This window comes from Ranitomeya variabilis, chromosome 3 (genome assembly GCF_051348905.1).
Source record: "Ranitomeya variabilis isolate aRanVar5 chromosome 3, aRanVar5.hap1, whole genome shotgun sequence".
NCBI classification, from domain to species: domain Eukaryota; kingdom Metazoa; phylum Chordata; class Amphibia; order Anura; family Dendrobatidae; genus Ranitomeya; species Ranitomeya variabilis.
The window spans coordinates 215,871,601-215,895,590 of record NC_135234.1 but is presented as its reverse complement, the minus strand read 5'-3'; the positions used below and the strand labels follow the sequence as shown (position 1 = coordinate 215,895,590).

At 43.9% G+C, this 23,990-nt stretch overlaps 1 protein-coding gene across 1 annotated transcript in view; it reads right to left on the bottom strand.

The window, feature by feature from the left end:
- Positions 1-23,990, bottom strand: part of MAPKAPK2 (MAPK activated protein kinase 2) — a 70,980-nt gene that overhangs the window by 18,982 nt on the left and 28,008 nt on the right. The window contains exons 2-4 of the mRNA XM_077295168.1: positions 6,505-6,644; positions 3,730-3,794; positions 2,554-2,633 (exon numbers count right to left, since the gene is read on the bottom strand). Coding sequence (XP_077151283.1) covers positions 2,554-2,633; positions 3,730-3,794; positions 6,505-6,644 — 285 coding nt within the window. The remainder of the gene's footprint in view (positions 1-2,553; positions 2,634-3,729; positions 3,795-6,504; positions 6,645-23,990) is intronic.

Sequence of the window (23,990 nt, the reverse complement as noted above, 5' to 3'; positions counted from 1 at the left end):
GCGATGATATGACATCATCGCGCACCCGCAGTGTACTGTCAGAGGCAGAGCGGGGAATGATGGGAGAGGGAGCGTCAGGTGACGCTCTCCTCCATCATTGCATTGAACTATACCGGTGTCATAGACGCCGGTATAGTTAAATGCGGCGGGGGGGGGGGGGGGGGGGGGAGGAGCAGTGCAGCGGCCTACTACTGGCATCGGCTCTTCTGGCATTTGCCAGAAGTGCCCGATGGCCAGCCCGGCCCTGCCCTGACCTGCCGGCCCGGGGCCCCTGACCTGCGGGGCCCGGTCGCAATGGCGACCGCTGCGACCGCGGTCGTTACGCCCCTGCTTAGGAAGCAATCAATCAGCTGACAGCTTCTCTTTAAAGATTTCCCAAACACATTTGAATGTAAAAAGAAATACCTATCTATATTGTTAACACTTCGCATACTTCAGTGGAAAAAGCTGCGGTGTTGGCATATGTGGAGCAAGCTACACTTTACAATCCATTGCACGCAGATTATGTCACAGATTTACTGCGTGTAACAAACTTTGTACCAAAAATAAATAAGCAAAATTCCACCACAGCTTGCAGTAAGGCTGCACTTCAAAGGAAAATTATGGCCGTTTACTTCATCACTGTCAATCAGATTTTATTAAACCACAGAAAAAAGAAAAAAAAGCCAGGTTATGGGCACTTAATTTTTAAATTAACCAATGTTCTACAGGTGGCAGAGTATGCGAAACAGTGATCATAATCCTGCCAATGGCATTGCCAAATAATGTCACCGCCATGAAGCGAGCAGTTACAGCAGATGGAAATTTGTGCTTTGTGTCTGTATAAAGTTTAACACCCAAGATATCTACATTATACTAAAATGACTAAGTAGAGAAGCATGCGGTGAGCTCTGGGAGCTGGAATTCCACATTACACCAAAGGGCAATTTACAATATTTTCAAAGAAAATATTTAATTCTGCGCATCAAATCTAGCCCAGGGCAAGCAAGAGAGCCCAGATAGAAATCAAGGGCAAGCAAGAGAGCCCAGATAGAAATCAAGGGCAAGCAAGCGAGCCCAGATAGAAATCAAGGGCAAGCAAGAGAGCCCAGATAGAAATCAAGGGCAAGCAAGAGAGCCCAGATAGAAATCAAGGGCAAGCAAGAGAGCCCAGATAGAAATCAAGGGCAAGCAAGCGAGCCCAGATAGAAATCAAGGGCAAGCAAGCGAGCTCAGATAGAAATCAAGGGCAAGCAAGAGAGCCCAGATAGAAATCAAGGGCAAGCAAGCGAGCCCAGATAGAAATCAAGGGCAAGCAAGCGAGCCCAGATAGAAATCAAGGGCAAGCAAGAGAGCCCAGATAGAAATCAAGAGCAAGCAAGAGAGCCCAGATAGAAATCAAGAGTAAGCAAGAGAGCCCAGATAGAAATCAAGAGCAAGCAAGAGAGCCCAGATAGAAATCAAGGGCAAGCAAGAGAGCCCAGATAGAAATCAAGGGCAAGCAAGAGAGCCCAAACAGAAATCAAGGGCAAGCAAGAGAGCCCAGATAGAAATCAAGGGCAAGCAAGAGAGCCCAAATAGAAATCAAGGGCAAGCAAGAGAGCCCAAATAGAAATCAAGGGCAAGCAAGAGAGCCCAAATAGAAATCAAGGGCAAGCAAGCGAGCCCAGATTAGATAAGACTGTAACGCTACAGCCCAGAACACAGAGTGTAAAATACCAAAGACACACACACTAGATGGCCTTGACCTGATAGATGTGGGCTCAACCACCAATCTCGGCCACCATGTTCTATATGAGAGAGCCAATGCCAGACTTTCATTTTTAGTTGAGAACAAAAGATCTAGCAGTCCGAAATCTGAAATGCTGGATCCTTACAGGGAATCCGTCACCAGTCTCTTGCTACCTCATCTGAGAGCAGCATAAGGCAGGAAAAGAGACCCTGAGTCCATCAACGTGTCACTTAGTTTACAGGATGCAGTGGTTCTGACAAAGATTTGAGATATAGCATAGAGTAGAGCTGAGAAAACTAATCCTGCCCACACTATGACCTTTCTGTGTACATTGTATATTGACAGTGAGCTGCCTATCAGAGGAGGGAGTGTGGTCAGAGTAGTAATAAAACATTTGTCATAAGTTAACGGCACAGAGCCTATTAAATGACACATAACTTAATTCAGTGTCTCAGCTGTTATCTGAGGACAGCATGAAGTAATATAGCAAAAATCTGCTGATAGATTCTCTAACTCCCCAAAAAATCAATTGTCCAGGGCTCCCATATACAAATTCAAAATACGAAAATATGGAAAAGGTGCCCTGTGAATCTGTAATAAATCAACATATATCAGGGTGAGAATAGCTCGGTTTACAGCAGTAGTCATGATGGTAGTGTGAAGAAATACAGCACATAACATGCACATACATGAAATCAGGGTGTACGAAAACCTTCACATATAATATATCATTGACTGAATCCCAAAGATCCCACAGCAATGAAAACCGTAGCAAAACTCCAATAGCACACATTACCGATACTAAACACTACACAGAACGGAGGCCCAACTGTGCCACACACCTTAACGTCCCTGTGGGCGATATTGATAGAGTGCAAGTACTGGATGGCCTCACCGATGCTTTTCATAATGTCTGAAGCCTCTGCAATAAAGAAGTAAGCGTTAGAAACATAGGCGACAAGTGTGCGACTGACCCAACCTGCTCGTTACAACCAGACCGTATGCCACAATAGGACCGTGGCACTGAAAGGGTAGTCCAACAAAGGGTGGGGAGGGAGAAAACACAGCCGGATCTTCCAGGGACCCCATGGAGTGGGTGCAGGCAAGTCTGTAGGTCTGAACTGGATCCAGAAACTGTGTCAGCCCCATTCGGAGGTCACAGCACTGGTGCAGAGGCCATGTGGCCAGAAGAGCTACTCATGTTTCTCTGATGACCAAGAGCTTCTAGTCACCTGACCGCTGGAGCGGTGCTGTACCTCCTCAAAAGAGCAGACCTCCGGGGCCAGCCTGCACTAGATTGATCCTCCGGGGAAGGGCCTCCACTAGATCCTCGGGGGGGGGGGGGGTTGAGGTTGCTGCCTGCACTAGATCCTCGAGGGGAGGGCAGCCTGCACTAGATCCTCGAGGGGAGGGCAGCCTGCACTAGATCCTCGAGGGGAGGGCAGCCTGCACTAGATCCTCGAGGGGAGGGCAGCCTGCACTATATCCTCGAGGGGAGGGCAGCCTACACTAGATCCTCGAGGGGAGGGCAGCCTACACTAGATCCTCCGGGGGGCTATAATGAGAGTATGCTTGTTTATTATTTTTAAATCAATACATGGCCAAGAAAGAAAAAAAATAATATTCATTATTAGTTGGACAACCCCTGTAGAATGGTAGGAGGCCTCTCTCTGGCTCCTACCAACTGTTAGATATCTACAATGTGTCCCCAATTTAGCCATTGAGGCAAACTGGGCCTACAATAAGCAACGTTGGACTTTATTTGGCCTGCCTTTGGTGGTGCCCATTTTATTACCATACAGACTAGTCTGAAGTTGCATGCTTCACACTCACATATTGGTCTTATATAAAGGACATCATGTAGATAGCAGACAGCTAGGCTCTGTGCCATAAGCTGGAGGCAAAGCAGTACTATAGCGTATACAGTCGATCTCATAGAGACTACACTATGTTACTGATTGTACCTAAAGATTCAGAAATGCGGGGAGGGTCTTATTTCAGGAGGAAGGCGCACATACCTTTCTCAGTAAAAGCTTGGTCACCTCGATCTTGGATTCGACTAAAGAGCTCACCACCATCCAAACTAAAAAAGACAGTTATTTCATGGTAAGGCAAAAGATAATGTATAGCAATAGACAAAGTCTGTAATCACAGGTCACAAATGAAATTACCAGTATACCACACAATTCTATATATATCAATAGCGACAAACGGTTCTCTTTCCCAAGGCAAGGGTGATGTCAAGGGTTTCCTGTAGCAAAAGGGGTAACCGCCATTAGGTCGCTATTACCAGTGATCTGCTATGTACAGATCTCCTTCCCTAAGCCCCAGTCACAACTCAGTAGTAAACGGATTAAAAATTACATTACAAAATTTAAAAAATTAAAATTTGAAAAAAGAAAAAAAAAAAACTTTAGAAGTGGTTTTTCATCTTTATACACTTATTCCTTTGGCTTGCTCTGTATAAAATTCATATCATTTACAACCTGCCGCTGTAGATCTAACAGCGGTCTTTGCTGCAGACAGTCATTAAGTCACAATTGCAGCCAATTCTCAAGAACGGAGGGATTTTTAATTAGTTTATAGCTGATTGTATAGGTCACCGGTCACCCTACAGTCAGTTACCAAGGCAAGGAGCATGGGTCACTTGCAGGCTCTAAAGCTCGCCAGATCAGACAAGGTTCAGTCCCCCATGCTATAGACACAAGTTTTCATTAGCAGCCTAGGAGAACACTGGTCTGAACTGTCAATCTTCAGGAATGCCCCTCCAGGAAGCCGGGAGGCAGGGAAACAAAAAAAAAAAAAACACTATTTTAAAAAGTTGTAAAAAGGTTAGAAAACGGATTCAAATATACAGATCTACTTCTTTACATATTGAGAGACACGGATTTGTGTAGACATTATGCAAAATAAGCAATATGCCCTGTGACCGTCACCGGCAAAGTACTGTAGGGGAGATATGTGTCACTGAGGTTATTAGCTTCAGTGATAAGAACCCAGGAAAATGCTCCAGCACACTAAGTGCCGAGCGAGGTTAATCGGCCATGTTAAGGGCTAGGTTTACTGAACATCTGAAGAGTTGTTGGGAGGCTGTTCACCATATATCTACCCCAGGGTGGAGTCCAGACGATAAATACACAGCCTTGTGGCCCATTCAGTGTTGGTTATGCCTGGACATCAGAGCTCCAGAGCGGTGTTTCATAAGGAAAGTTGAACCTTTTTGTTCCTGAGCATGCAGATCCCCACAGCAACTCTGCACTGGTTTATGCAGTACATGTAATAAACCAGTACAGGATTTAAAGAGACAGAGTTCCTATGTCTACCTCAATGTGCAGTCGGGTGAGACGATCTAAAACAGCCCTCCGAAGGATTTTTTTTATAGTAATCCCTTATAGTCAACGCTCTTAACTTTTGAGCCTTGAGAACAGAGCATATTTCTTCAACACCATGTTCCTTGTTGAGGAAGCAGCACAAGAGCATTTTTTCGCTAGACAAGCTGCAGTTTTTAGGGATACCATTTTCTGGGTGTAAACGTTTTAATCACTTTTTATTCTGCTTTTGGGTACATGAAATAAAAAAACAAAAAACTGCATTCACTCGATGGTTTTGCCATCTATGCTGACTAGTCATTTATAAAACAGCTTGATCCTATAGATGCCAACCTACAGATTACCTTACAGAACACATCCATATGGATCAGATTGCCTTTAGTATGGGAAAAGAGGTTATGTAATACTATATTCTCAGTTGAGAAAATAAATTATTAATTTTCTTTAAATACCAAACTAACTTTCGATTGAGTGAGATGGCCAGCCCTATAATACTCTTCGAAGAAGCACGGCTTGGAAAAACCTTCATAACTATACCACAATCCTTTAGCACATAAATATAAATGGCAGTCTCAAAACCCATCCCAACCTCTAATGGAGGAAGACCGTGATGTCCCTAATCCCCCTTTGCTAGGCATTAGAGATTATGAAGAAGTATTCCCTTGAAATGCTCATTTTACGATACTTTAGTACTAGTGATGAACAAATGTGCTCTGATAAGGTGTTATCCGAGCATGCTCGGGTGCTAAACAAGTGTCTTCAGCGAGAGTCCCCGCGCCTCCATGTCTTGCGGCTGTTAGACAGCTGCAACACAAGCATGGATTGCCTAACAGCCGCGGGAACTCAAACATATTTTTCGAGCACGCAGAAGAAACTCCGTTAGCATACGAGACATGTTCATATAACACTTTATCAGAGCACATTCGTTCATCACTATTTAGCAGTGTAAACAGGCTTCTGTGAAAAAAATTTTAAGCAAACTTATTCAGCAGCACATTATCTTGTGTAAACAGGACTTGTGCTGCCGAGAACGTCAGCCTATATGCACTGAACGATTTCTTACAGACTGATCATTAGGGTCACTTCTGAAGAGCAGTTATTAAAGGACGCCAATCAAAGATCTACCGGTAGTCATATAGTCCCGTCGGTCAGTTCGTGTAAATGGACCACCAGTAACCATTCATAAGAAATAACCACCCACATTGATGTTAGACCTAAAGATAGAGGGAATTTGCCTCCCTGGCTGCAAGTATACTATTGGGCTGCCGCCCCGGCTCCTAGCACTATACAGCTTTTCTGCTTTGCCTCTTTAAAGCATGCCCTGATGTGTGGGTAGAGGAGGAGGGTCGCCCCTTCAGTCTTTTTTGCATACATTTGTGTGTAATATGTTGCCCCAAGAAAAAATAATGTCAAATAATATGTAGAAAGAAAAATATATAAATAAAATAACCAAGCCACACTCACCACTCCATTATAATAAGTAGGCATTTTCGGGACTGGTAGAGGTTCTCATACACGTCTATAATTCTGACAATGTGGGCGCACTGAGACGCCCTCCAGTGCAGATCCACTTCTCTCCGGGCCTTGGGACAGTCCTGCAGCATCTATGGGGAGAGAGGAAAGGGATTCCAGGAATGTGTGACAATTGGGAGTAAAAGATCAACCAGTCACATCAATAAGGTACAGAAATACAGAATCCATTGCATTGGAAACATGAGACGAACATGAGAAGCATTTAATCACCGCGATTAGTGGAAAAGAAGAGTCCAGCCATGGAAATTGGATGTCAGTAGCAATGCCATTTAGCTGCACTCAGCATTACTACATCGGAAAAGCAAACTCAAGACATTTCAAGGACTAACACAAAGTCATACATTTACAAAGAAGATACATTTGTTCTAATAACTTAAAATTAATGGCAACTTCTGACCAGCAGAAACGTACGTGAATATAGGAGAAATTTTGATGAAATTTCTACTTATTACATAGGACCCCCCTCCCCCCAAAAAAGAATTTTAGGCCTTTGAAAGATAATCCGCCACCAGGTATAGTACATTAACTAGTGGTTGTAAATACCAGTTAGTGAGCTCACTTACCACCGCTAGTTTAGAGCTTTTCCTGGTGGCAGATTTTTTTTTATTTTTTTTTTTAAAGACTTCAGACTTCTGTAACGTACAATCTAAGAGCATCAATGGGCTGAGAGAGGAAGCCCCCATGCTCTATGGAACTTCTTAAGGCCCCCATACACAGACAAATGTCAGCTAAACCCCTGAAATCGATGGGTTTGGCCGTCAGTCTAATGAGTATTGGGGCGCCGGTGATCTGATGGTTGGAAGTCGATCATGCAGGTCAGATTTCGGACTGATTGCACGGTTCTCCCTGAGATACGCTGACGACCATCTAAAGTGTATGGCCGGCCTTCGCAACTAATGTGGATACTGACCCAAATAAAAACCTCTGCCTTGTATGACACACTTGTATGGATGCTTTGATCAAAGAAGAGGTCATTGCACAGGAGGGGGATGGGTGCAGTGACATCTACTGTATGATCCTGCGCTATTTCTATATAGATAACACGATCATACTCCTGTCTCTGACGATAAAGCGCTGAAAAGTGGTCTCTCCAGAACAGGACGCTTTAGCCTATTGCAAGGTTCAGTGCTCGAGTGAAAGACTACATTTCAGGATTAGACTACATTTCAGGATTTTGTTTAAATTAAAGGAGGAAGAGGTGGGGAACCTTTAGGCTGTGTGCACACGTTTAGGAATTTTCGCGTTTTTTTCGCTATAAAAACGCAATAAAACCGCAAAAAAAAAACGCCATACATTAAGCATCCTATTTTCAGAATGCATTCCGCATTTTTTTGTGCACATGCTGCGTTTTATTTCCGCGGTGGAATTGCATTCCAGAAAAAAATCGCAGCATGTTCATTAAAGTGTGGAAACGTTGCGATTCCGCACACATAGGAATGCACTGATCCGTTTACGTCCTGCATGGGGCTAAGATCATGTGCGGATGGTACCCAGGGTGGAGGAGAGGAGACTCTCCTACAGGCCCTGTGTACCATATAAATTGTTGAAAAAAAAAAAAAAAATCATGATATTCTCACCTTCCGGCGTCCCGCTCGGCTTTCCCGCTCCTCTTGACGCTCCGGTCCCAGTAATGCATTGCGAAAATAACCTAGCGGTCTCGCAAGCATTACTGGGACCGGAGCATCGCGAGGAGCGGGAAAGCCGAGCGGGACGCCGGAAGGTGAGAATATCATGATTTTTTATTATTATTTTTAACACTATCTTTTACTATTGATGCATAGGAAATTTCCGCGGCAATTCTGCAACGTGTGCACTTAGCCTTATTCTGCCGGGGGCTATTTGGATATTTATACCATCATTTGAGGGCTATAAAAACTATCAATTTGAAATGTATCATGTGATGATGTTTGGTCAGACGATAAACTCACCCCTAATTTGATGGATGGAGCGGCTTCTCTTTGGCGAGATGTGTGATGTAAGGAGGTACTGACGAGGTTACTACTCGCAACTACTTTTCAAGTTGGTCTGAAGTCAACTCTGATGAATTTTGAAAAGATCTTGCAGCAGAAAGTTATGAACACGGGAGGCGCTGGGGGCATACAGACGACCCCCCAGGAGATGGGGGAATACAGATGCCCCCCAGAAGCAGATGGGAGCATACACAGCCCCCCGGGAGGGGTTGAGGGCATACAGACTGCGCCCGCCCCAGAAGGAGATGGGGGCATACAGATGACCCCCGGGGAAGAGATTGGGGCATACAGATATACCCCAGGAGAAGATGGGGGCATAGACAGCCCCCCCACTGTGAGGGGCTGGGGGCATATAGATGGCGCCCGCCCCCAGGAGGGACTGAGGGCATACAGACGCCCCCCGGGAGGGACTGGTGTCATTGCTGCTGTTGTTGGTGGGACCGGAGAACGGAGCTGACTCCAAAAGTACCGTACGTCAGTGTCTTCACTGCATGCGCCCCAGCATTCTGTATTTGCAGTCTTAAGAGCAATTAATGGCCCGTGGCCGGCAAAACATGGCCGCCGGCCCTAGCACTCAAGTCTCTGAGAATCTGCATGGGGTAGAGGAAAAGGACACCACAGGCTGTAAACAGCGAGCGGGCCGGAGGCTGTCTACCCCTGAATTAAAGGTTTAAGCTCCAGTACCAAGCTCAGGTTGGGCAAATTCTCGGGGTGAGATGTGGTACCCATGTAAACCATACTGGCTCATCCGTATTCTGGCAGGTTGGACTCCCTTAGTCCTGGGAGCCACATCCCCTTAGTAAATACCAGAATTACTAGCACTAAATAAAAATGACCGTATGTCAAACCGTCTCACAGATAAAGAAAAAAAAAAATCAAATCAAAACGAAAACACAACAGCAACACGGTACTCAAGGGAGCAGCAGAAAGAAAATAAGAGCCAGAATTGGCCACTCTTGACCTGGTGGCAGGCCCTCTAAATCACATTATTTAAAGCAGATATTAATCTCTTTAGCTTTCTGTGTATGTTCCTTTTGGCATGAATTGCAAATGTTTCAAAGCCAATTATTCCTGTTAGGCAAACAAAGTTTAATGGTTATTGCTACTGAATAATAAACATAAATCTGCCGACAAAATTGACAGGGTTTTTATTTTTACAATTTTAGGAGAGGGAAAAGAAAATAGAGAAAGGAAACATTTCATCAACAGTCAGGTCATGGAAAATGTAGAGTGACGTATTAAAAAGAAATGTTCAAGCGGGACTAGAGTAAACACCGGCAATTAGTCATCCATGGATAAGGATTCGAAAAAAATTAGCACAACGGAAAACGTTAAAATAAGAAAAGCTGTAATTTCGTAAATGAGAACGAACACGAGCGGAAGATCAGCTAGAAGATATGACCAGTAGTGATAAGCGAGAGTGCTCGAAAGTCAGGAAAAGGCCGTCCATGTGCATGATACATGAGGAGCAGCTTGGTTTCCAGCAGCGTAAAGACTATCCTTTCTCCCACTCCCTAATAAGTGTAAATGGTAACTTAATTAGAGACTATCACAATGTAGCTCTTTTCGCTTGCTTGGGCAGGACACTATTATGTCAGATCTCACAGCATGTTTTAACCTATCCTGCAAATTCTCATTGGTTCAGGTGAAAGAAGAAAAAAAAAAAGAAAAAAAAAAAAAGTGTAATTGAAAGCCAACCTCGACATGGCATAAAATGAATGTCTCCAGTATAAAATGCATTGCCCAGTGTTTGCTTTTGTTTTTTTAAAACTCGCGAAAACCGTGACCCTATTATGTTAGGCTATGTTCACATAACCAGTAATCACTCAGAAGAAGGGATCCAGCAACTATCTGTTGGCAAAAAAATAGCTATGCAAATAATTTGATTTCTCGTCCTAAGTCATTCACACGGTGTCCCCGGCATAGCGCTCCTGCGCAGACGTACTTCTCAGCCCAGACCAGGGCAGAATAAAGTACTGCAGGGCCTTTTGACCTTTCCCATCGCCTGTGCACTGCAGTACTTTGCTCTGCCCTCGTCATGGCAGAGAAAGGTATGTCTGTGCAGGAGCGCGATGTCGGGGAGCCTGTGTGGATGACATAGGACGCGTCATAGAAAGAAGACTGCATCGCAAGAGGAGGCGACGGACTGAGACACCCATCAGCCCGAACGGCGAGTATAATAAACGGTCTCTTACTTGTCTTGCAGGCCCGATTGAGGGCATATACACAGCATATTAGAATGCGGTATATCAGGGCTGAAAGGTGGTGGCCTTACCTCATATGGGACAAACCTGGTGTCTGGTTCCCTTTTAGGAACGGTCGTGGGTCTGGTGCTCAAAACTCAACAGTCCCATATGTCCATGAAAAAAAAAAGAAAAACTATACCTGGACATTCCCTGCAATCAGCTGATAATATATATACACAGAAACCGAATGATCCTGGACCTGGGAAATAACCTGCTTAGGAAAGAGGAATCAGAAGAATAGAAAATATTACTAACGTATTCCAAACAGCTAAAATTCCCAAGGAAGTAACTTCCTACAGCACAGGCTTACCATTAATGATAAGCCTCAGAGCTTTTAATGTACAATGGATAGAAAAAAAAAGTTGAGATGCCAAGTTTGTCACCATATGAAGAAACAGATCAGTTTTTCCACTTTTTTTTTTTAGGGCTGGTTTAAAAAACTAAAGTAATGTGCCTGCATAAGTGTGAATACCCTCATATCATTGAGAATGTGTCTGTGATCAGAATTAGCCATAATTTATAGTGATTCTATATAGTATTGTAGTGATTAACCCCCCAAATAACTCATTGTAGACGTCCCTCAAAAACTGATGAAAAGACCAGAACAAAACTGGTCTGGAAAGCTGCCAACATAAAATTGCTGCAGGAATTTGTGGAAACTACTGGATGTGACATTTTCTTAAATTCTTCATATGTCTTACATGTTGGGTACGGTGGCAAGATGTAAGTCTTTGCTTACCAACAAAAACATCCAGCCCGGCTATGTTTTTCCAAAACCTACATCAAGTCTGCCAAAGGCATGTGAGAAAACGTTTTATGGTCAGATGATACCAAGAACCTTTTGGCCACAATTATAAAAAAGGTATGTGTTTTGTTTTAAGGCCACACTGGGCATCACAAAAATACCACGATACCCACAGTGAAGCATGGCAGAGGCAGCATTATTATTTGGAGTAGTTTTTCTGCATGTCAAACAGTGGGTCTGGTCAAGGTGGAGGGAATTATAAACAGTTCCAAATATTAGTCAATTTTGCTAAAATATCTGATGAAGAGGAATTTCACCTATCAGCATGACAACACTAAGCATATCTCCAAATCAAAAAAAGAATGGCTTTGCCAGAAGATCAGAGTTTTGGAATAGCCCATCCAGAACCCAAACTGGAGTTCAATTGAAAATCTGTGGGTGACCTTAAGAGGGCGCTATACAAAGGAGATTTGGAGCGCAACTGCAAGGGAGAGTGAACAAAGATTACCAATTCTAGATGCGCCATACTGAGACTTACAGTTATATGAAAAAGTTTGGGCACCCCTATTAATCTTAAGCTTAATGTTTTTTAAAAATTGTTTTTTTTTTTTTGCAACAGCTATTTCAGTTTCATATATCTAATAACTGTTGGACACAGTAATGTTTCTGCCTTGAAATGAGGTTTATTGTACTAACAGAAAATGTGCAATCTGCATTCAAACAAAATTTGACAGGTGCATAAGTATGGGCACCCTTATCATTTTCTTGTTTTAAATACTCCTACCTACTTTTTACTGACTTACTAAAGCACTTTTTTTGGTTTTGTAACCTCATTGAACTTCATAGCTAGGTGTATGCAATCATGAGAAAAGCTACTTAAAGTGGCCACTTGCAAGTTGTTCTCCTGTTTGAATCTGCTCTGAAGAGTGGCATCATGGGCTCCTCAAAACAACTGTCAAATGATCTGAAAACAAAGATTTGTCAACATAGTTGTTCAGGGGAAGGATACAAAAAGCTGTCTCAGAGATTTAACCTGTCAATTTCCACTGTGAGGAACATAGTAAGGAACATAGTAAGGAAATGGAAGAACACAGGTACAGTTCTTGTTAAGGCCAGAAGTGGCAGGCCAAGAAAAAGATCAGAAAGGCAGAGAAGAAGAATGGTGAGATCAGTCAAGGACAATCCTCAGACCACCTCCAGAGAGCTGCAGCATCAACTTGCTGCAGATGGTGTCACTGTGCATCAGTCAACTATACAACGCACTTTGCACAAGGAGAAGCTGTATGGGACAGTGATGCGAAAGAAGCCATTTCTGCAAGCATGCCACAGTCGGCTGAGGTATGCAAAAGCACATTTTGGAGCAGCCAATTTCTTTTTGGAAGAAGGTCCCGTGGACTGATGAAACCAAGATTGAGTTGTTTGGTCATACAAAAAGGAGTTATGCGTGGCGGCAAAAAAACACAGCATTCCAAGAAAAACACTTGCTACCCACAGTAAAATTTGGTGGAGGTTCCATCATGCTTTGGGCCTGTGTGGCCAATGCCGGCACCGGGAATCTTGTTAAAGTTGAGGGACGCATGGATTCCTCTCAGTATCAGCAGATTCTTGACAATAATGTTCATGAATCAGTGACAAAGTTGAAGTTACGCAGGGGATGGATCTTTCAGCAAGACAATGATCCAAAACGCCGCTCCAAATCTACTCAGGCATTCATGCAGAGGAACAATTACACTGTTCTGGAATGGCCATCCCAGTCCCCAGACCTGAATATCATTGAACATCTGTGGGATCATTTGAAGAGGGCTGTCCATGCTCGGCGACCATCAAACTTAACTGAACTGGAATTGTTTTGTAAAGAGGAATGGTCAAAAATACCTTCATCCAGGATCTCATTAAAAGCTACAGGAAGCGACTAGAGGCTGTTATTTTTTCAAAAGAAGGATCTACTGAATATTAATGTCACTTTTCTGGGGAGGTGCCCATACTTATGCACCTGTCAAATTTTGTTTGAATGAAGATTGCACATTTTCTGTTAGTACAATAAACCTCATTTCAAGGCAGAAACATTACTGTGTCCAACAGTTATTAGATATATGAAACTGAAATATAGCTGTTGCAAAAAAAACAATTTTTAAAAAACATTAAGCTTAAGATTAATAGGGGTGCCCAAACTTTTTCATATAACTGTATATCCAAAAAGAAGGGTACTTCAATAAAGTATCAGGTTAAAAGTGTGCATATTTATGCAACCACATTTCACTTATATTTCTTTCTATACAAAAATATTTCAGTTTAGTTTTTTAATTGAAGTGTACAGATTATACGTGACATTAAAAGGTGGGGAAAGGTCTGAAATTATTATTCTTGGTAGGTTTTTTTTTTTAAGATGACAAAAACCTGGCACTTCAACAGGGATGTGTGGACTTATATCCACTGTATATACTAAGCATGGGGTCATTTTTTAACATTTGAATAAACTAGGAAAAAAACAAATGTTTTTCATCAAAGTTAAACTCCCGGGATCATTTGCACTAATAAGAACCCTTAGGCTATGTGCCCACGTTGCGGAGTCGAGTGCGGATTTTTCCGCACGGTTTTTGAAAAATCCGCATGTTAAACGCACTGTGTTTTACCTGTGGATTAACTGTGGATTTCACCTGCGGATTCCTATTGAGGTGTAAAACGCAGCATTTCCGCAAGGTATTTTCCGCACCATGGGCACTGCATATTTGGTTTTCCATATGTTTACATGGTACTGTAAACCGCATGGAAAACTGCTGCCAATCCGCTGCGGATCCGCAAAGTGTGCACATACCCTTACATCACTGCTATCAGTATGGATACATAAACCCATTTACAAGCAATGCTACATCATATCGTATTAGCTCTCTACCAGAAGAAAGAAAAGGTATCTAATGACACATGAAATAAAGGTTTTTAGGTTGCTTGTTTTGGAGAATAATGTGGCTTGGCAACCTTCCCATATACTTTTTTAAAATTTCTCATTTTAAAGGGAATCTGTTGACTCATCACAGTCACATAGACCAAGATTTCAGCAATGTATCACTTACTGGGCTGCTTGCTAAAGTTTTTTTTTTTTCTTCTCCTTTACCAAAAAAAACACTATCCGCTTCATATTAATCACTAGAGGACTAGTAAACTTTGCTACCACGCAGTCCTCCATATTCATAACTTTTGTATATCCCGCCCCCACCACTGACAGCTGTGCACACTGTGCATAGGCAGAAAGCTGCCAATCAATGGTGTGGGCGGAGTTAGACAAGGCTGAGATCTGCAGCAGATAAAACAAAGATTTTATCAAAACTGCAGCAAGCAGCCCAGTGAGTGATACATCACTGGAATCAGTTCTCTCCTTAACATCATGTTGCTCTGGAACGTGGTAGCAGAAACCCTTTAATATCACTTTGCGATTTACTTAGACCTAAGGGCTTAAAACGGCTGTGTTGATCAGTTCACATGAAGATCACAAGGTGCATGACTTGTCATAGTAGTGATCAGAAAAATTAAGAAACCCAGAACAAGTGACAGGTTCTCTAACAGCAGATCTCTCCCTCTCCACATGGACACAATTTACGCTTTCAAATTACTTTTTTCTATGCATGTTCTGGAAGATGAACAACACCACCTTTGTCCAAAGATATAGGTCAGCCTGACCTCACAGGCAGAAGGTAAAAGCTTCCATGACTAACAATAGCATACCTTAAACTGTGCCGGTTCAATCCAGCTTGCAAAGAATGGCCAAAGAAAAAAAAAAAAAATCTATAAAAATGGATCTATGCTAACAATTTCGGGTACAGATTTATCTCGAGTAAAGGTGGGTTCACAATACCCAACTTGTAGCCTTAAGTGAACAGTCTGGCAAATATTTACCGGTTGGCATAATAGCCTGTTAACACAGGCAGACCGTTCTTACCGATGCCCACCTAACCAGCTGTAATAGATCAGTTTGCATATGTTGCCAAGAATGATGATCCCTTGTGCAACACAAGATCGCTACATCAAACGAAAAAGCGTTTTTGCTCATTTATCGGTAGCCTGTTTTCACAATACTCTTGCAGTGTAATGAGCGTTCCAAAGAAATGCAAATGCACCTTAATCCAACAACCATGCTCAGGCAGCTGGTGAAAACATTCAGTAAGTCAGTGAGATTTCTCAAGGACATCATTCATGGGTCATTGCCTGAATACTATGGAAATTTGGCTGCATTTAATTGCTGTACTATAGATAACCACAGACTGTTGGTGGTACTGCAACTCCACCCCACTCCTCCCCAATTCAATAGACCTGAGCAATACCAGGCACAAGCCATGGACAATACTGACCACAGAATCCATGAAGTTTATCCCCTTTGCAACCAATGTAAAATATACGTCATATGGGCAACAGTGATGGTGGAAAAGGGTGACATCTTATGCAGGACTCGGGGGCGATAACAAAAACGTTGTACTGTCCCAACTATAAAGATGAGATGCCCAGTGCAGTCCTATTATCTTTATAACCGCTGTAATTCATTGTGACAGGAGCTGCTCCTCACTGCTCCCCCAACCCTCTCATTTGTGACAATACCTCACACAGCAGTGTGAAGCTCCCCACTCTAACATGCAGGGGTATGCCTGCCCCTGGCTTTTACTAGCAGCAGCCAGCCCCCTGATAGTCTCCTTCACTGAACAGGAGATGAGGAGGGCGGTGGCATGGCCTGTTCCACCCACCTGTCTGGCTTCTAGTAGCAGCCAGCCCGCTGGTAGCAGACCATGCCCCCTCTTCTCAGGCTGGCTGTCACTCACAGCAGGGAGGTTCACACTGCTGTATAGGACATATTGTCTCAGACAGGAGGGGGGGGGGGAAGAGCAGTGAGGAGCAGCTCCTGTCACCCTGAATTACAAGTGTTCTAAAGATAATAGAACTGCATTGGGCATCTCATCTTTATACTTTATGAGGACAGGGGCAGAATCAGGAATGTGGAGTCGTAGTCTGTCTATTTTGGTTTAGTTGGAGTAGGTATAAAATGGACTGATTCCTTAAAATATATAATAAATTGGGTACAGTAGTACAGTGCAATACATGCTGTAAATGTTTTTATAATTTGGGAAAGTTATGAAATTACCTATAAATGTCTGTTCTGTCCTGATCTAAGGATCTTGGCTTTTAGTTGAGATGAATCTGTGCTGCACTTTACGTACATGCTCAGTAGTGAGGAAGTGCTGTGGAGTCGAAGTCAGAGGTGTGGTTTAACCATCTCTGCAGTGTTGCGGTAACAGGGTGAAGACATAGGAGAAAATCAATTTCATTATATACCGCAATGTAGTAGTATTGCAGTGTACAGAGCAGGTGATCAAACTATCACAGGTGCAGGTCCTTTAAATATATACAAAAAGTATTAAAAATGTAAATCTCTATTTTTTTTGTAAAAAAAAAATGTATTTTTTTTTTATCATGGCTCTTAGAGGAAGGGGCAAAAAAAAAAAAAAAATTAGCTTGGTCAGGAAGGCAGGAAGGGACGTGTGACTATTGCTTGGTCAAGATAACCACAATGGGCAGTAAGGGCCAACAACAGCACTCATGTCCTCGGACAACACTGCAGTCCTGTTTTGTAGTGTAATATACAAATCGACTGCATGATGCACCAATACTAAAATAAAAATAAAAAAAAAAAAAAAAAAACACGTTGGCTTACTATACACAAAATCACCTAACCTCCCATTAATAACAAATTGAGATAAATCAGAGAAGCCACCATTCGGACAGCACAGGATACAGGCATAAACAACATCACACTAAACCATTCACATGAAAATGGCTGGAGGAGTCCCCTTACAGGAAGGCAGCTGAAACATCCCTGTCATGCATGAGATGATGTGGAAGGAATCCTTTGCCTCAGTGCTGATGTAACACCATAGGAGGACCTTACTTGGCCACCAGCAATGAACAAATTTGTTGTTTAGAGAAGTGCTGTGGAGCCAGCATCGTGGAGCCAGCGTTTGAATAAAATGGACTGACTCCGGAAATACATAATAAATTGGGTACAGTAGTACAATGCAGGAAGTGCTGTAAGTGTTTTCATAAAAATTTGGGAAAGTTATGAAATGTCCTATAAATGTCTGTCCTGTTCCTGATCTCAGCATCTCGGCTTTTAGTTGAGATGAATCTGTGCTGCACTTTATGTACATGCTCAGTAGTGAGGCATTTATGAGGGAGTCGGAGTCAGGGAAATTGAGGAGTCAGAGTGGTAGGTTTGGCTTACCAACTCCACTGCCCTTGTATAGAGCTACTGAGGCAGTGATGGCGAACCTATGACACGCGTGTCAGTGCTGACACGCGTAGTCATTTTCAGTGACACGCCGGCCGCGGCCCCATAGAAATTGCTTCTTTCCCAGGGTCTGAAGGAGAGGAAACTCTCCTTCAGGCCCTGGGAACCATATTAATGTGTAAAATAAAGAATTAAAATAAAAAATATTGCTATACTCACCTGTCCGACGCAGCCTGGACTTCAGCGAGGGAACCGGCTGCGTTGTTTGCTTAAAAATCGCGGTTTTCCTTCCTTACTTGAAGCCCCGGCTTGTGATTGGTCGCGCGCCGCCCATGTGACCGCAACGCGACCAATCACAGCAAGCCGTGACGTAATTTTAGGTCCTTCAGGATTTTAAAATTACGTTCCGGCGTTGTGATTGGTTGCGTCGTGGTCACATGGGCGACGTGACCAATCACAAGCCGGGACGTCACGGGAGGCAGGACACGCGCGCATTTTAAAATGTCTGCAGGCCCTGTGATAGCTGTCTGCAGGCCCTGTGATTGCTGTCTGGAGGCCCTGTGATTGCTGTCTGGAGGCCCTGTGATTGCTGTCTGGAGGCCCTGTGATTGCTGTCTGGAGGCCCTGTGATTGCTGTCTGGAGGCCCTGTGATTGCTGTCTGGAGGCCCTGTGATTGCTGTCTGGAGGCCCTGTGATTGCTGTCTGGAGGCCCTGTGATTGCTGTCTGGAGGCCCTGTGATAGCTGTCTGGAGGCCCTGTGATAGCTGTCTGCAGGCCCTGTGATTGCTGTCTGGAGGCCCTGTGACTACTACAGCAACCATCATCCAGTGAACTGTGGGGTGTCATTGGCCATTACTGAGATAAGTGAGAGGGAGGCATCAGTGATGGCGAACCTGTGGCAGTCCAGCTGTTGCAAAACTACAATTCCCATCATGGCTGGCCATTCAAAGCAAAGGCTTTGGCTGTGAAGACATGATGGGAATTGTAGTTTTGCAACAGCTGGAGTGCCACAGGTTCGCCATCACTGGAAGAATTCCCCCTCCCCCTCACTTATCTTAGTTCACGGCACCCCACACAAGTTAAATAATAGCAAGACCAACAAAAGAAACCAACTGACAGATGAACAAAGAAGTCACTAAGCAGGTAAGTTAATTCTAATTATACATATTTGTTATTTAAACTATACATGTCACAAAATTATGTTTTTTTATCAAGGTGACACACCACCCAAGTTATGCTCGGTTTTTTGGCGAATTTTGACACACCAAGCTCAAAAGGTTGCCCATCACTGTACTGAGGTAAACCTTTAGGCCAAATTCAAACGTCAATGAAACAGGGTCCATGTATGGACCGATTTATATAGACTGGCCACGGTTCTCCAAAACTGAACTCGACACCCTCATATGTGCCTATCCTATAAGGCTGTTCTTGGCTGAACTTCATGGACATTTGTCTCTTTTCAACCATACCAACTACCGTATGTAACCGAGAGCTCAGGTCGGGAGACACGCAGCCAGGATGTACACAGTCCATATTTCACAGACATCTGAATTCAGCCTAGCATGAGGGAAAGGTTTATGTTGCAGTTCCATACGTTTACTAGGGCCTGATTTACTGAGTCATTTTGTCTGCCGTATGCCATAAGTAAGATGGAGGAGGATTTCAGGACTCCTTGACTCAGCACTCAGGAGATTACAACACAACTGCTGTACAAGTGCCGGTCAGAGGGCAATAACAGGAAACCGAAGGAGGGAGGCAGGAAAGTTAATTTGTTCATTACATCCGAGGCCTCGGGAATATTGCTTAATGGAATATGCCATACATTGGGCTCACCGGTGTGATACACATTATATCAACAAATTTATTCAGAGCCCTGGATAACGGAATGAATATACGAACAAGCTTTCAAATCCTGTCAGTTCTGATGAGGGCACATTGCAATGAGTATGATGGATTTACACGTGACTGTCATTTAGAGAGGCCATTCACAATCCTATGTGCATAGAACGATTGTTAACCTCCTGATCGTGCTGTCTGTATTGAATATCATGTTATCAGCAGCAATAATAGCGCAATGTGCTGCCGGTAATAAGGAATTCTAAGTAAAAAAAATAACTAAATAATCACACCCTCAATGGTTGGGAGTTAGTCGGCCTGTTTGCAAAGATAATAGATGGAAAACTAGCGCTCCTTCATGGATCATCAGCCCATTTAAATTGGCGCCATCAATCAGGATGGAGGAAAAACAAGTTGCATCAAGACCATTACTACCTACAAGATTAAACCAATACCGATCTACCATTTATCACCTATATAGTAAGGCTTTTTGGACTAGAATACCACTTGGTTCCTTAATCAGCGAAAAATCCGAAAATAAGGTTCAAAGGACCTACTGAAGATCTTAAGACTCCCTAACATACCAGATTGTGTTTCCTAAAGAGATGATGAGGTGTTGAGTTTCAATGTGAAATTAAACCTACAAGGTCAGGTAGTCAGAACTAGCCAATAGCTAGAAGATTTTAGCTAACAGTTGCCTTACATGTATGGACTCCTTTCTTAATAGGGGCATTCTTGAGCAGCAAGTCATGAATGGACCACGCAGCTCCATTTAAGTGTATGGCACTGACAAAGATCTGAAAGAAGTGGATTGGAGAAAACCTGCTTATATCAGAATATCGGAGCCCCACAGCGGTTTCATGCTGTCCAAATCAGAGGCCATGTGAATCAGACACTCCGATATTGCAGCCGTGAACTTTTCACTCAGACACTACAGTATTTTTGAGAGAACATCCGTATAAAATGCCCTCTATACATGATGCAACTAGGAGGACTAGTGGAAGGGGCTGGTACCCGGCAGCTTCGACAAGCCCCGCTCCCCTTAACTGACAGGTCCCTCTCTAAAATATATATTAGATATGCACATACAAGCGTGCGTCAACCATGAGAAGCAAGCCAGGAAGATGCCACCATGGACCTGCCTCTTTGATTCAGTAGTCAGGTTTCCTTGAACCAAATTGTAAGATTCTCTTTACAAAATTGTTGCACTGAAGCCCAACAGAAGTTTCTGTAATAACCCTTCAAACAGTACATTGTTTTTTGAAGCAGGTCTCCTAGAATCTCCCTCAGCTCAGATACTCTCTGGAAGGTCAGAAGTAAAGGCCCCGTCTCACATAGCGAGATCGCTAGCGAGATCGCTGCGGAGTCACAAGTTTTGTGACGCAACAGCGACCTCAGTAGCGATCTCGCTATGTGTGACACGTACCAGCGATCAGGCCCCTGCTGCGAGATCGCTGGTCGTGTCGGAATGGCCTAGACCTTTTTTTGGTCGTTGAGGTCCCGCTGACATCGCTGAATCGGTGTGTGTGACACCGATCCAGCGATGTCTTCACTGGTAACCAGGGTAAACATCGGGTTACTAAGCGCAGGGCCGCGCTTAGTAACCCTATGTTTACCCTGGTTACCAGCGTAAAAGTAAAAAAAAAAAAACAGTACATACTCACCATCTGTTGCCCGTCAGGTCCCTTGGCGTCTGCTTCCTGCTCTGACTGCCGCCGTAAAGTGAGAGCACAGCAGTGACGTCACCGCTGCGCTCTGCTCTCACTGTACGGCGGCACACAGAGCGGGAAGCAGACGCCAAGGGACCTGACGGGCAACAGATGGTGAGTATGTAGTGGTTTTTTTTTTGGTAACCAGGGTAAACATCGGGTTACTAAGCGCGGCCCTGCGCTTAGTAACCCGATGTTTACCCTGGTTACCCGGGTGCTGCAGGGGGACTTCGGCATCGTTGAAGACAGTTTCAACGATGCCGAAGTCGTTCCCCTGATCGTTGGTCGCTGGAGAGAGCTGTCTGTGTGACAGCTCCCCAGCGACCACACAACGACAAAACAGCGACGCTGCAGCGATCAGCATCGTTGTCTGTATCGCTGCAGCGTCGCTGTGTGAGACGGGGCCTTTAGAGGACAAAGGGACGTCCTTCAGCTATTCTTAGAATCCAGTAGCCAAGATAAGTTCCACCAGAATCAGATATTAATCCCTCCCAGCCCACCCTGGAAACACAAGAGATCCGAAATAGCATCCTAATAAAAGGAAGACATTCCTTATGAAAAGCAGACGTTCGTGACCCCTAGATAGTGATGGCACAACGCGTGATAGGATTTTTCTAAATTACCATTAAAGGAAACAATATTTATTACAGTACTTTAAAGTCTAGTCCAGTCTCTTCTCTGGTGGAGATACTGTAGCATTTTATAGGTGGCCATTGAAGTTTTCACTCCCAAACATTTAATAGTTAAAAGGCCATTAATGTGCGATCACACCTTCACCAATACTAAGAAAAATATAGTTCTTACTGATAACGGTATTTCTCTGAGCCCATGACGGCACCACGGAGAGTGAGGGGATCCGCCCACCAAGGACAGGAAACCTACAGATAAAAAGGCGGTACCACTCTCCCGCATCAGTTGTTTACTAGAGAACGATGGGAGACTATGGACAGCTTATTAGTTTTAACATTACTTAACTTAATTGAGATACCGCGTGACCTAACATAAAATAACCTATGGCACTATATTAGCGTGCACACCCATAAGTGAAGGGAGAGAATGTACGGGTGCTGTCATGGGTACAGAGAAATACCGCTATCGGTAAGAACTATATTTTTCTCTGCCGCCCATGATGGCACCACGGAGAGATTTCATAGATTGTACATTCAGGGAGGGACCACCGCTTCCAGAACCCTTTTACCGAAGGTAAGGTCCGAAGAGGAGATAAGGTCCAATCTATAGTGCCTATAGAATGTAGAAGGTGATGACCAGGTGGCAGCTCTACATATCTGGTCAATTGAAGCTCCGGCCTTCTCCACCCAAGAAGCTGCCACTGCTCTTGTTGAGTGAGCCTTGACCTCCCCTGGAACAGACATTCCACTTGATGAGTATGACAGGCTGATAGCATTTGTGATCCATCTCGCCAGAGTGGCTTTGGAGGCTTTTTTCCCCCTCCGGGGACCCTGAAAGCACACAAAAAGAGAGGCATCCTCCCTACTCTCTCTAGTGGCTTCTATGTACTGCATGAGGCATCTCCTGACATCTAGTGTATGTAATGATTCCTCCTCATTTTTAGGGTTAGGACAAAAGGAGGGTAGGGATATCTCTTGAGTTCTGTGGAACCGGGATGCCACCTTCGGGAGGTATGCTGGGTCTATTTTGAGAATAACTATCCTCTAAAAACTGTGTGTAAGGAGGGTTAGCAGATAGTGCCTGTATGTCGCTAACTCTTCGAGCAGATGTGAGGGCGACGAGCAGGGATGTTTTGAGGGATAGGAGTTTTAATGGTATATCCTCTAAGGGTTCGAAGGGTGGTTTAGTCAGGGCTTAAAGGCCCAAATTTAAATCCCATTGAGGGGCAGTTTTTATTGGAAGTGGCCTCGATCTACCTGCTGCCCTGATGAACCTGGAAACCCACCGATTACCTACTACCTGCCAAATCAATTAAACAGGGCTCCCAATGCTGCCACATGGACTTTTAGGGTACTCATGGCTAAACCGATCTCCAATTCGTTTTGTAAAAATTCTAATATGGCTTTAAGGGGGACCTCTTCCCCTATTTTAGTGCCGGATGATGACGACAGGAATTTTTTCCCTATCTTCCCATATTGTTTTGTAGTTACCAGTTTCCTACTTTGTAAAAGAGTGGATACCAGCCCTGCTTTCTAGTAGCTTCCTCTCAAATGCCAGGCTGTCAAGTGTAAGCTCGTAACTTGTGGATGGTGGACCGGGCCTTGGGAGAGTAAGTCTGGAAGGTCTGGGAGTACCCATGGGTCGGATATTGACATTCTCCTCATCCAAGAGAACCAAGGTCTCTTCGGCCAGAACGGGGCTATTAAGACCACATGAGCCCCGTCCTCCCGAATTTTCTTCAGCACTGCCGGAATCAGAGCAAATGGGGGAAATGCGTAAGCCAGCTGATGTAGCCATGGGATCAGGAACGCATCCAGAGCTACTGGATTCCCCCGAGGACTTATGGAGCAGAAAGAGGTTACTTTTTTGTTTGTGTTGTTGACAAAGAGGTCTATGTTGGGAACCCCCCATTTTTTCCGTGATCCGGGTGAATACTGCCTGATTTAGCTCCCATTCTCCTTGTTTTAGACTGGAGCGGCTCACAAAGTCCGCTTTGTAATTGTCCACTCCCC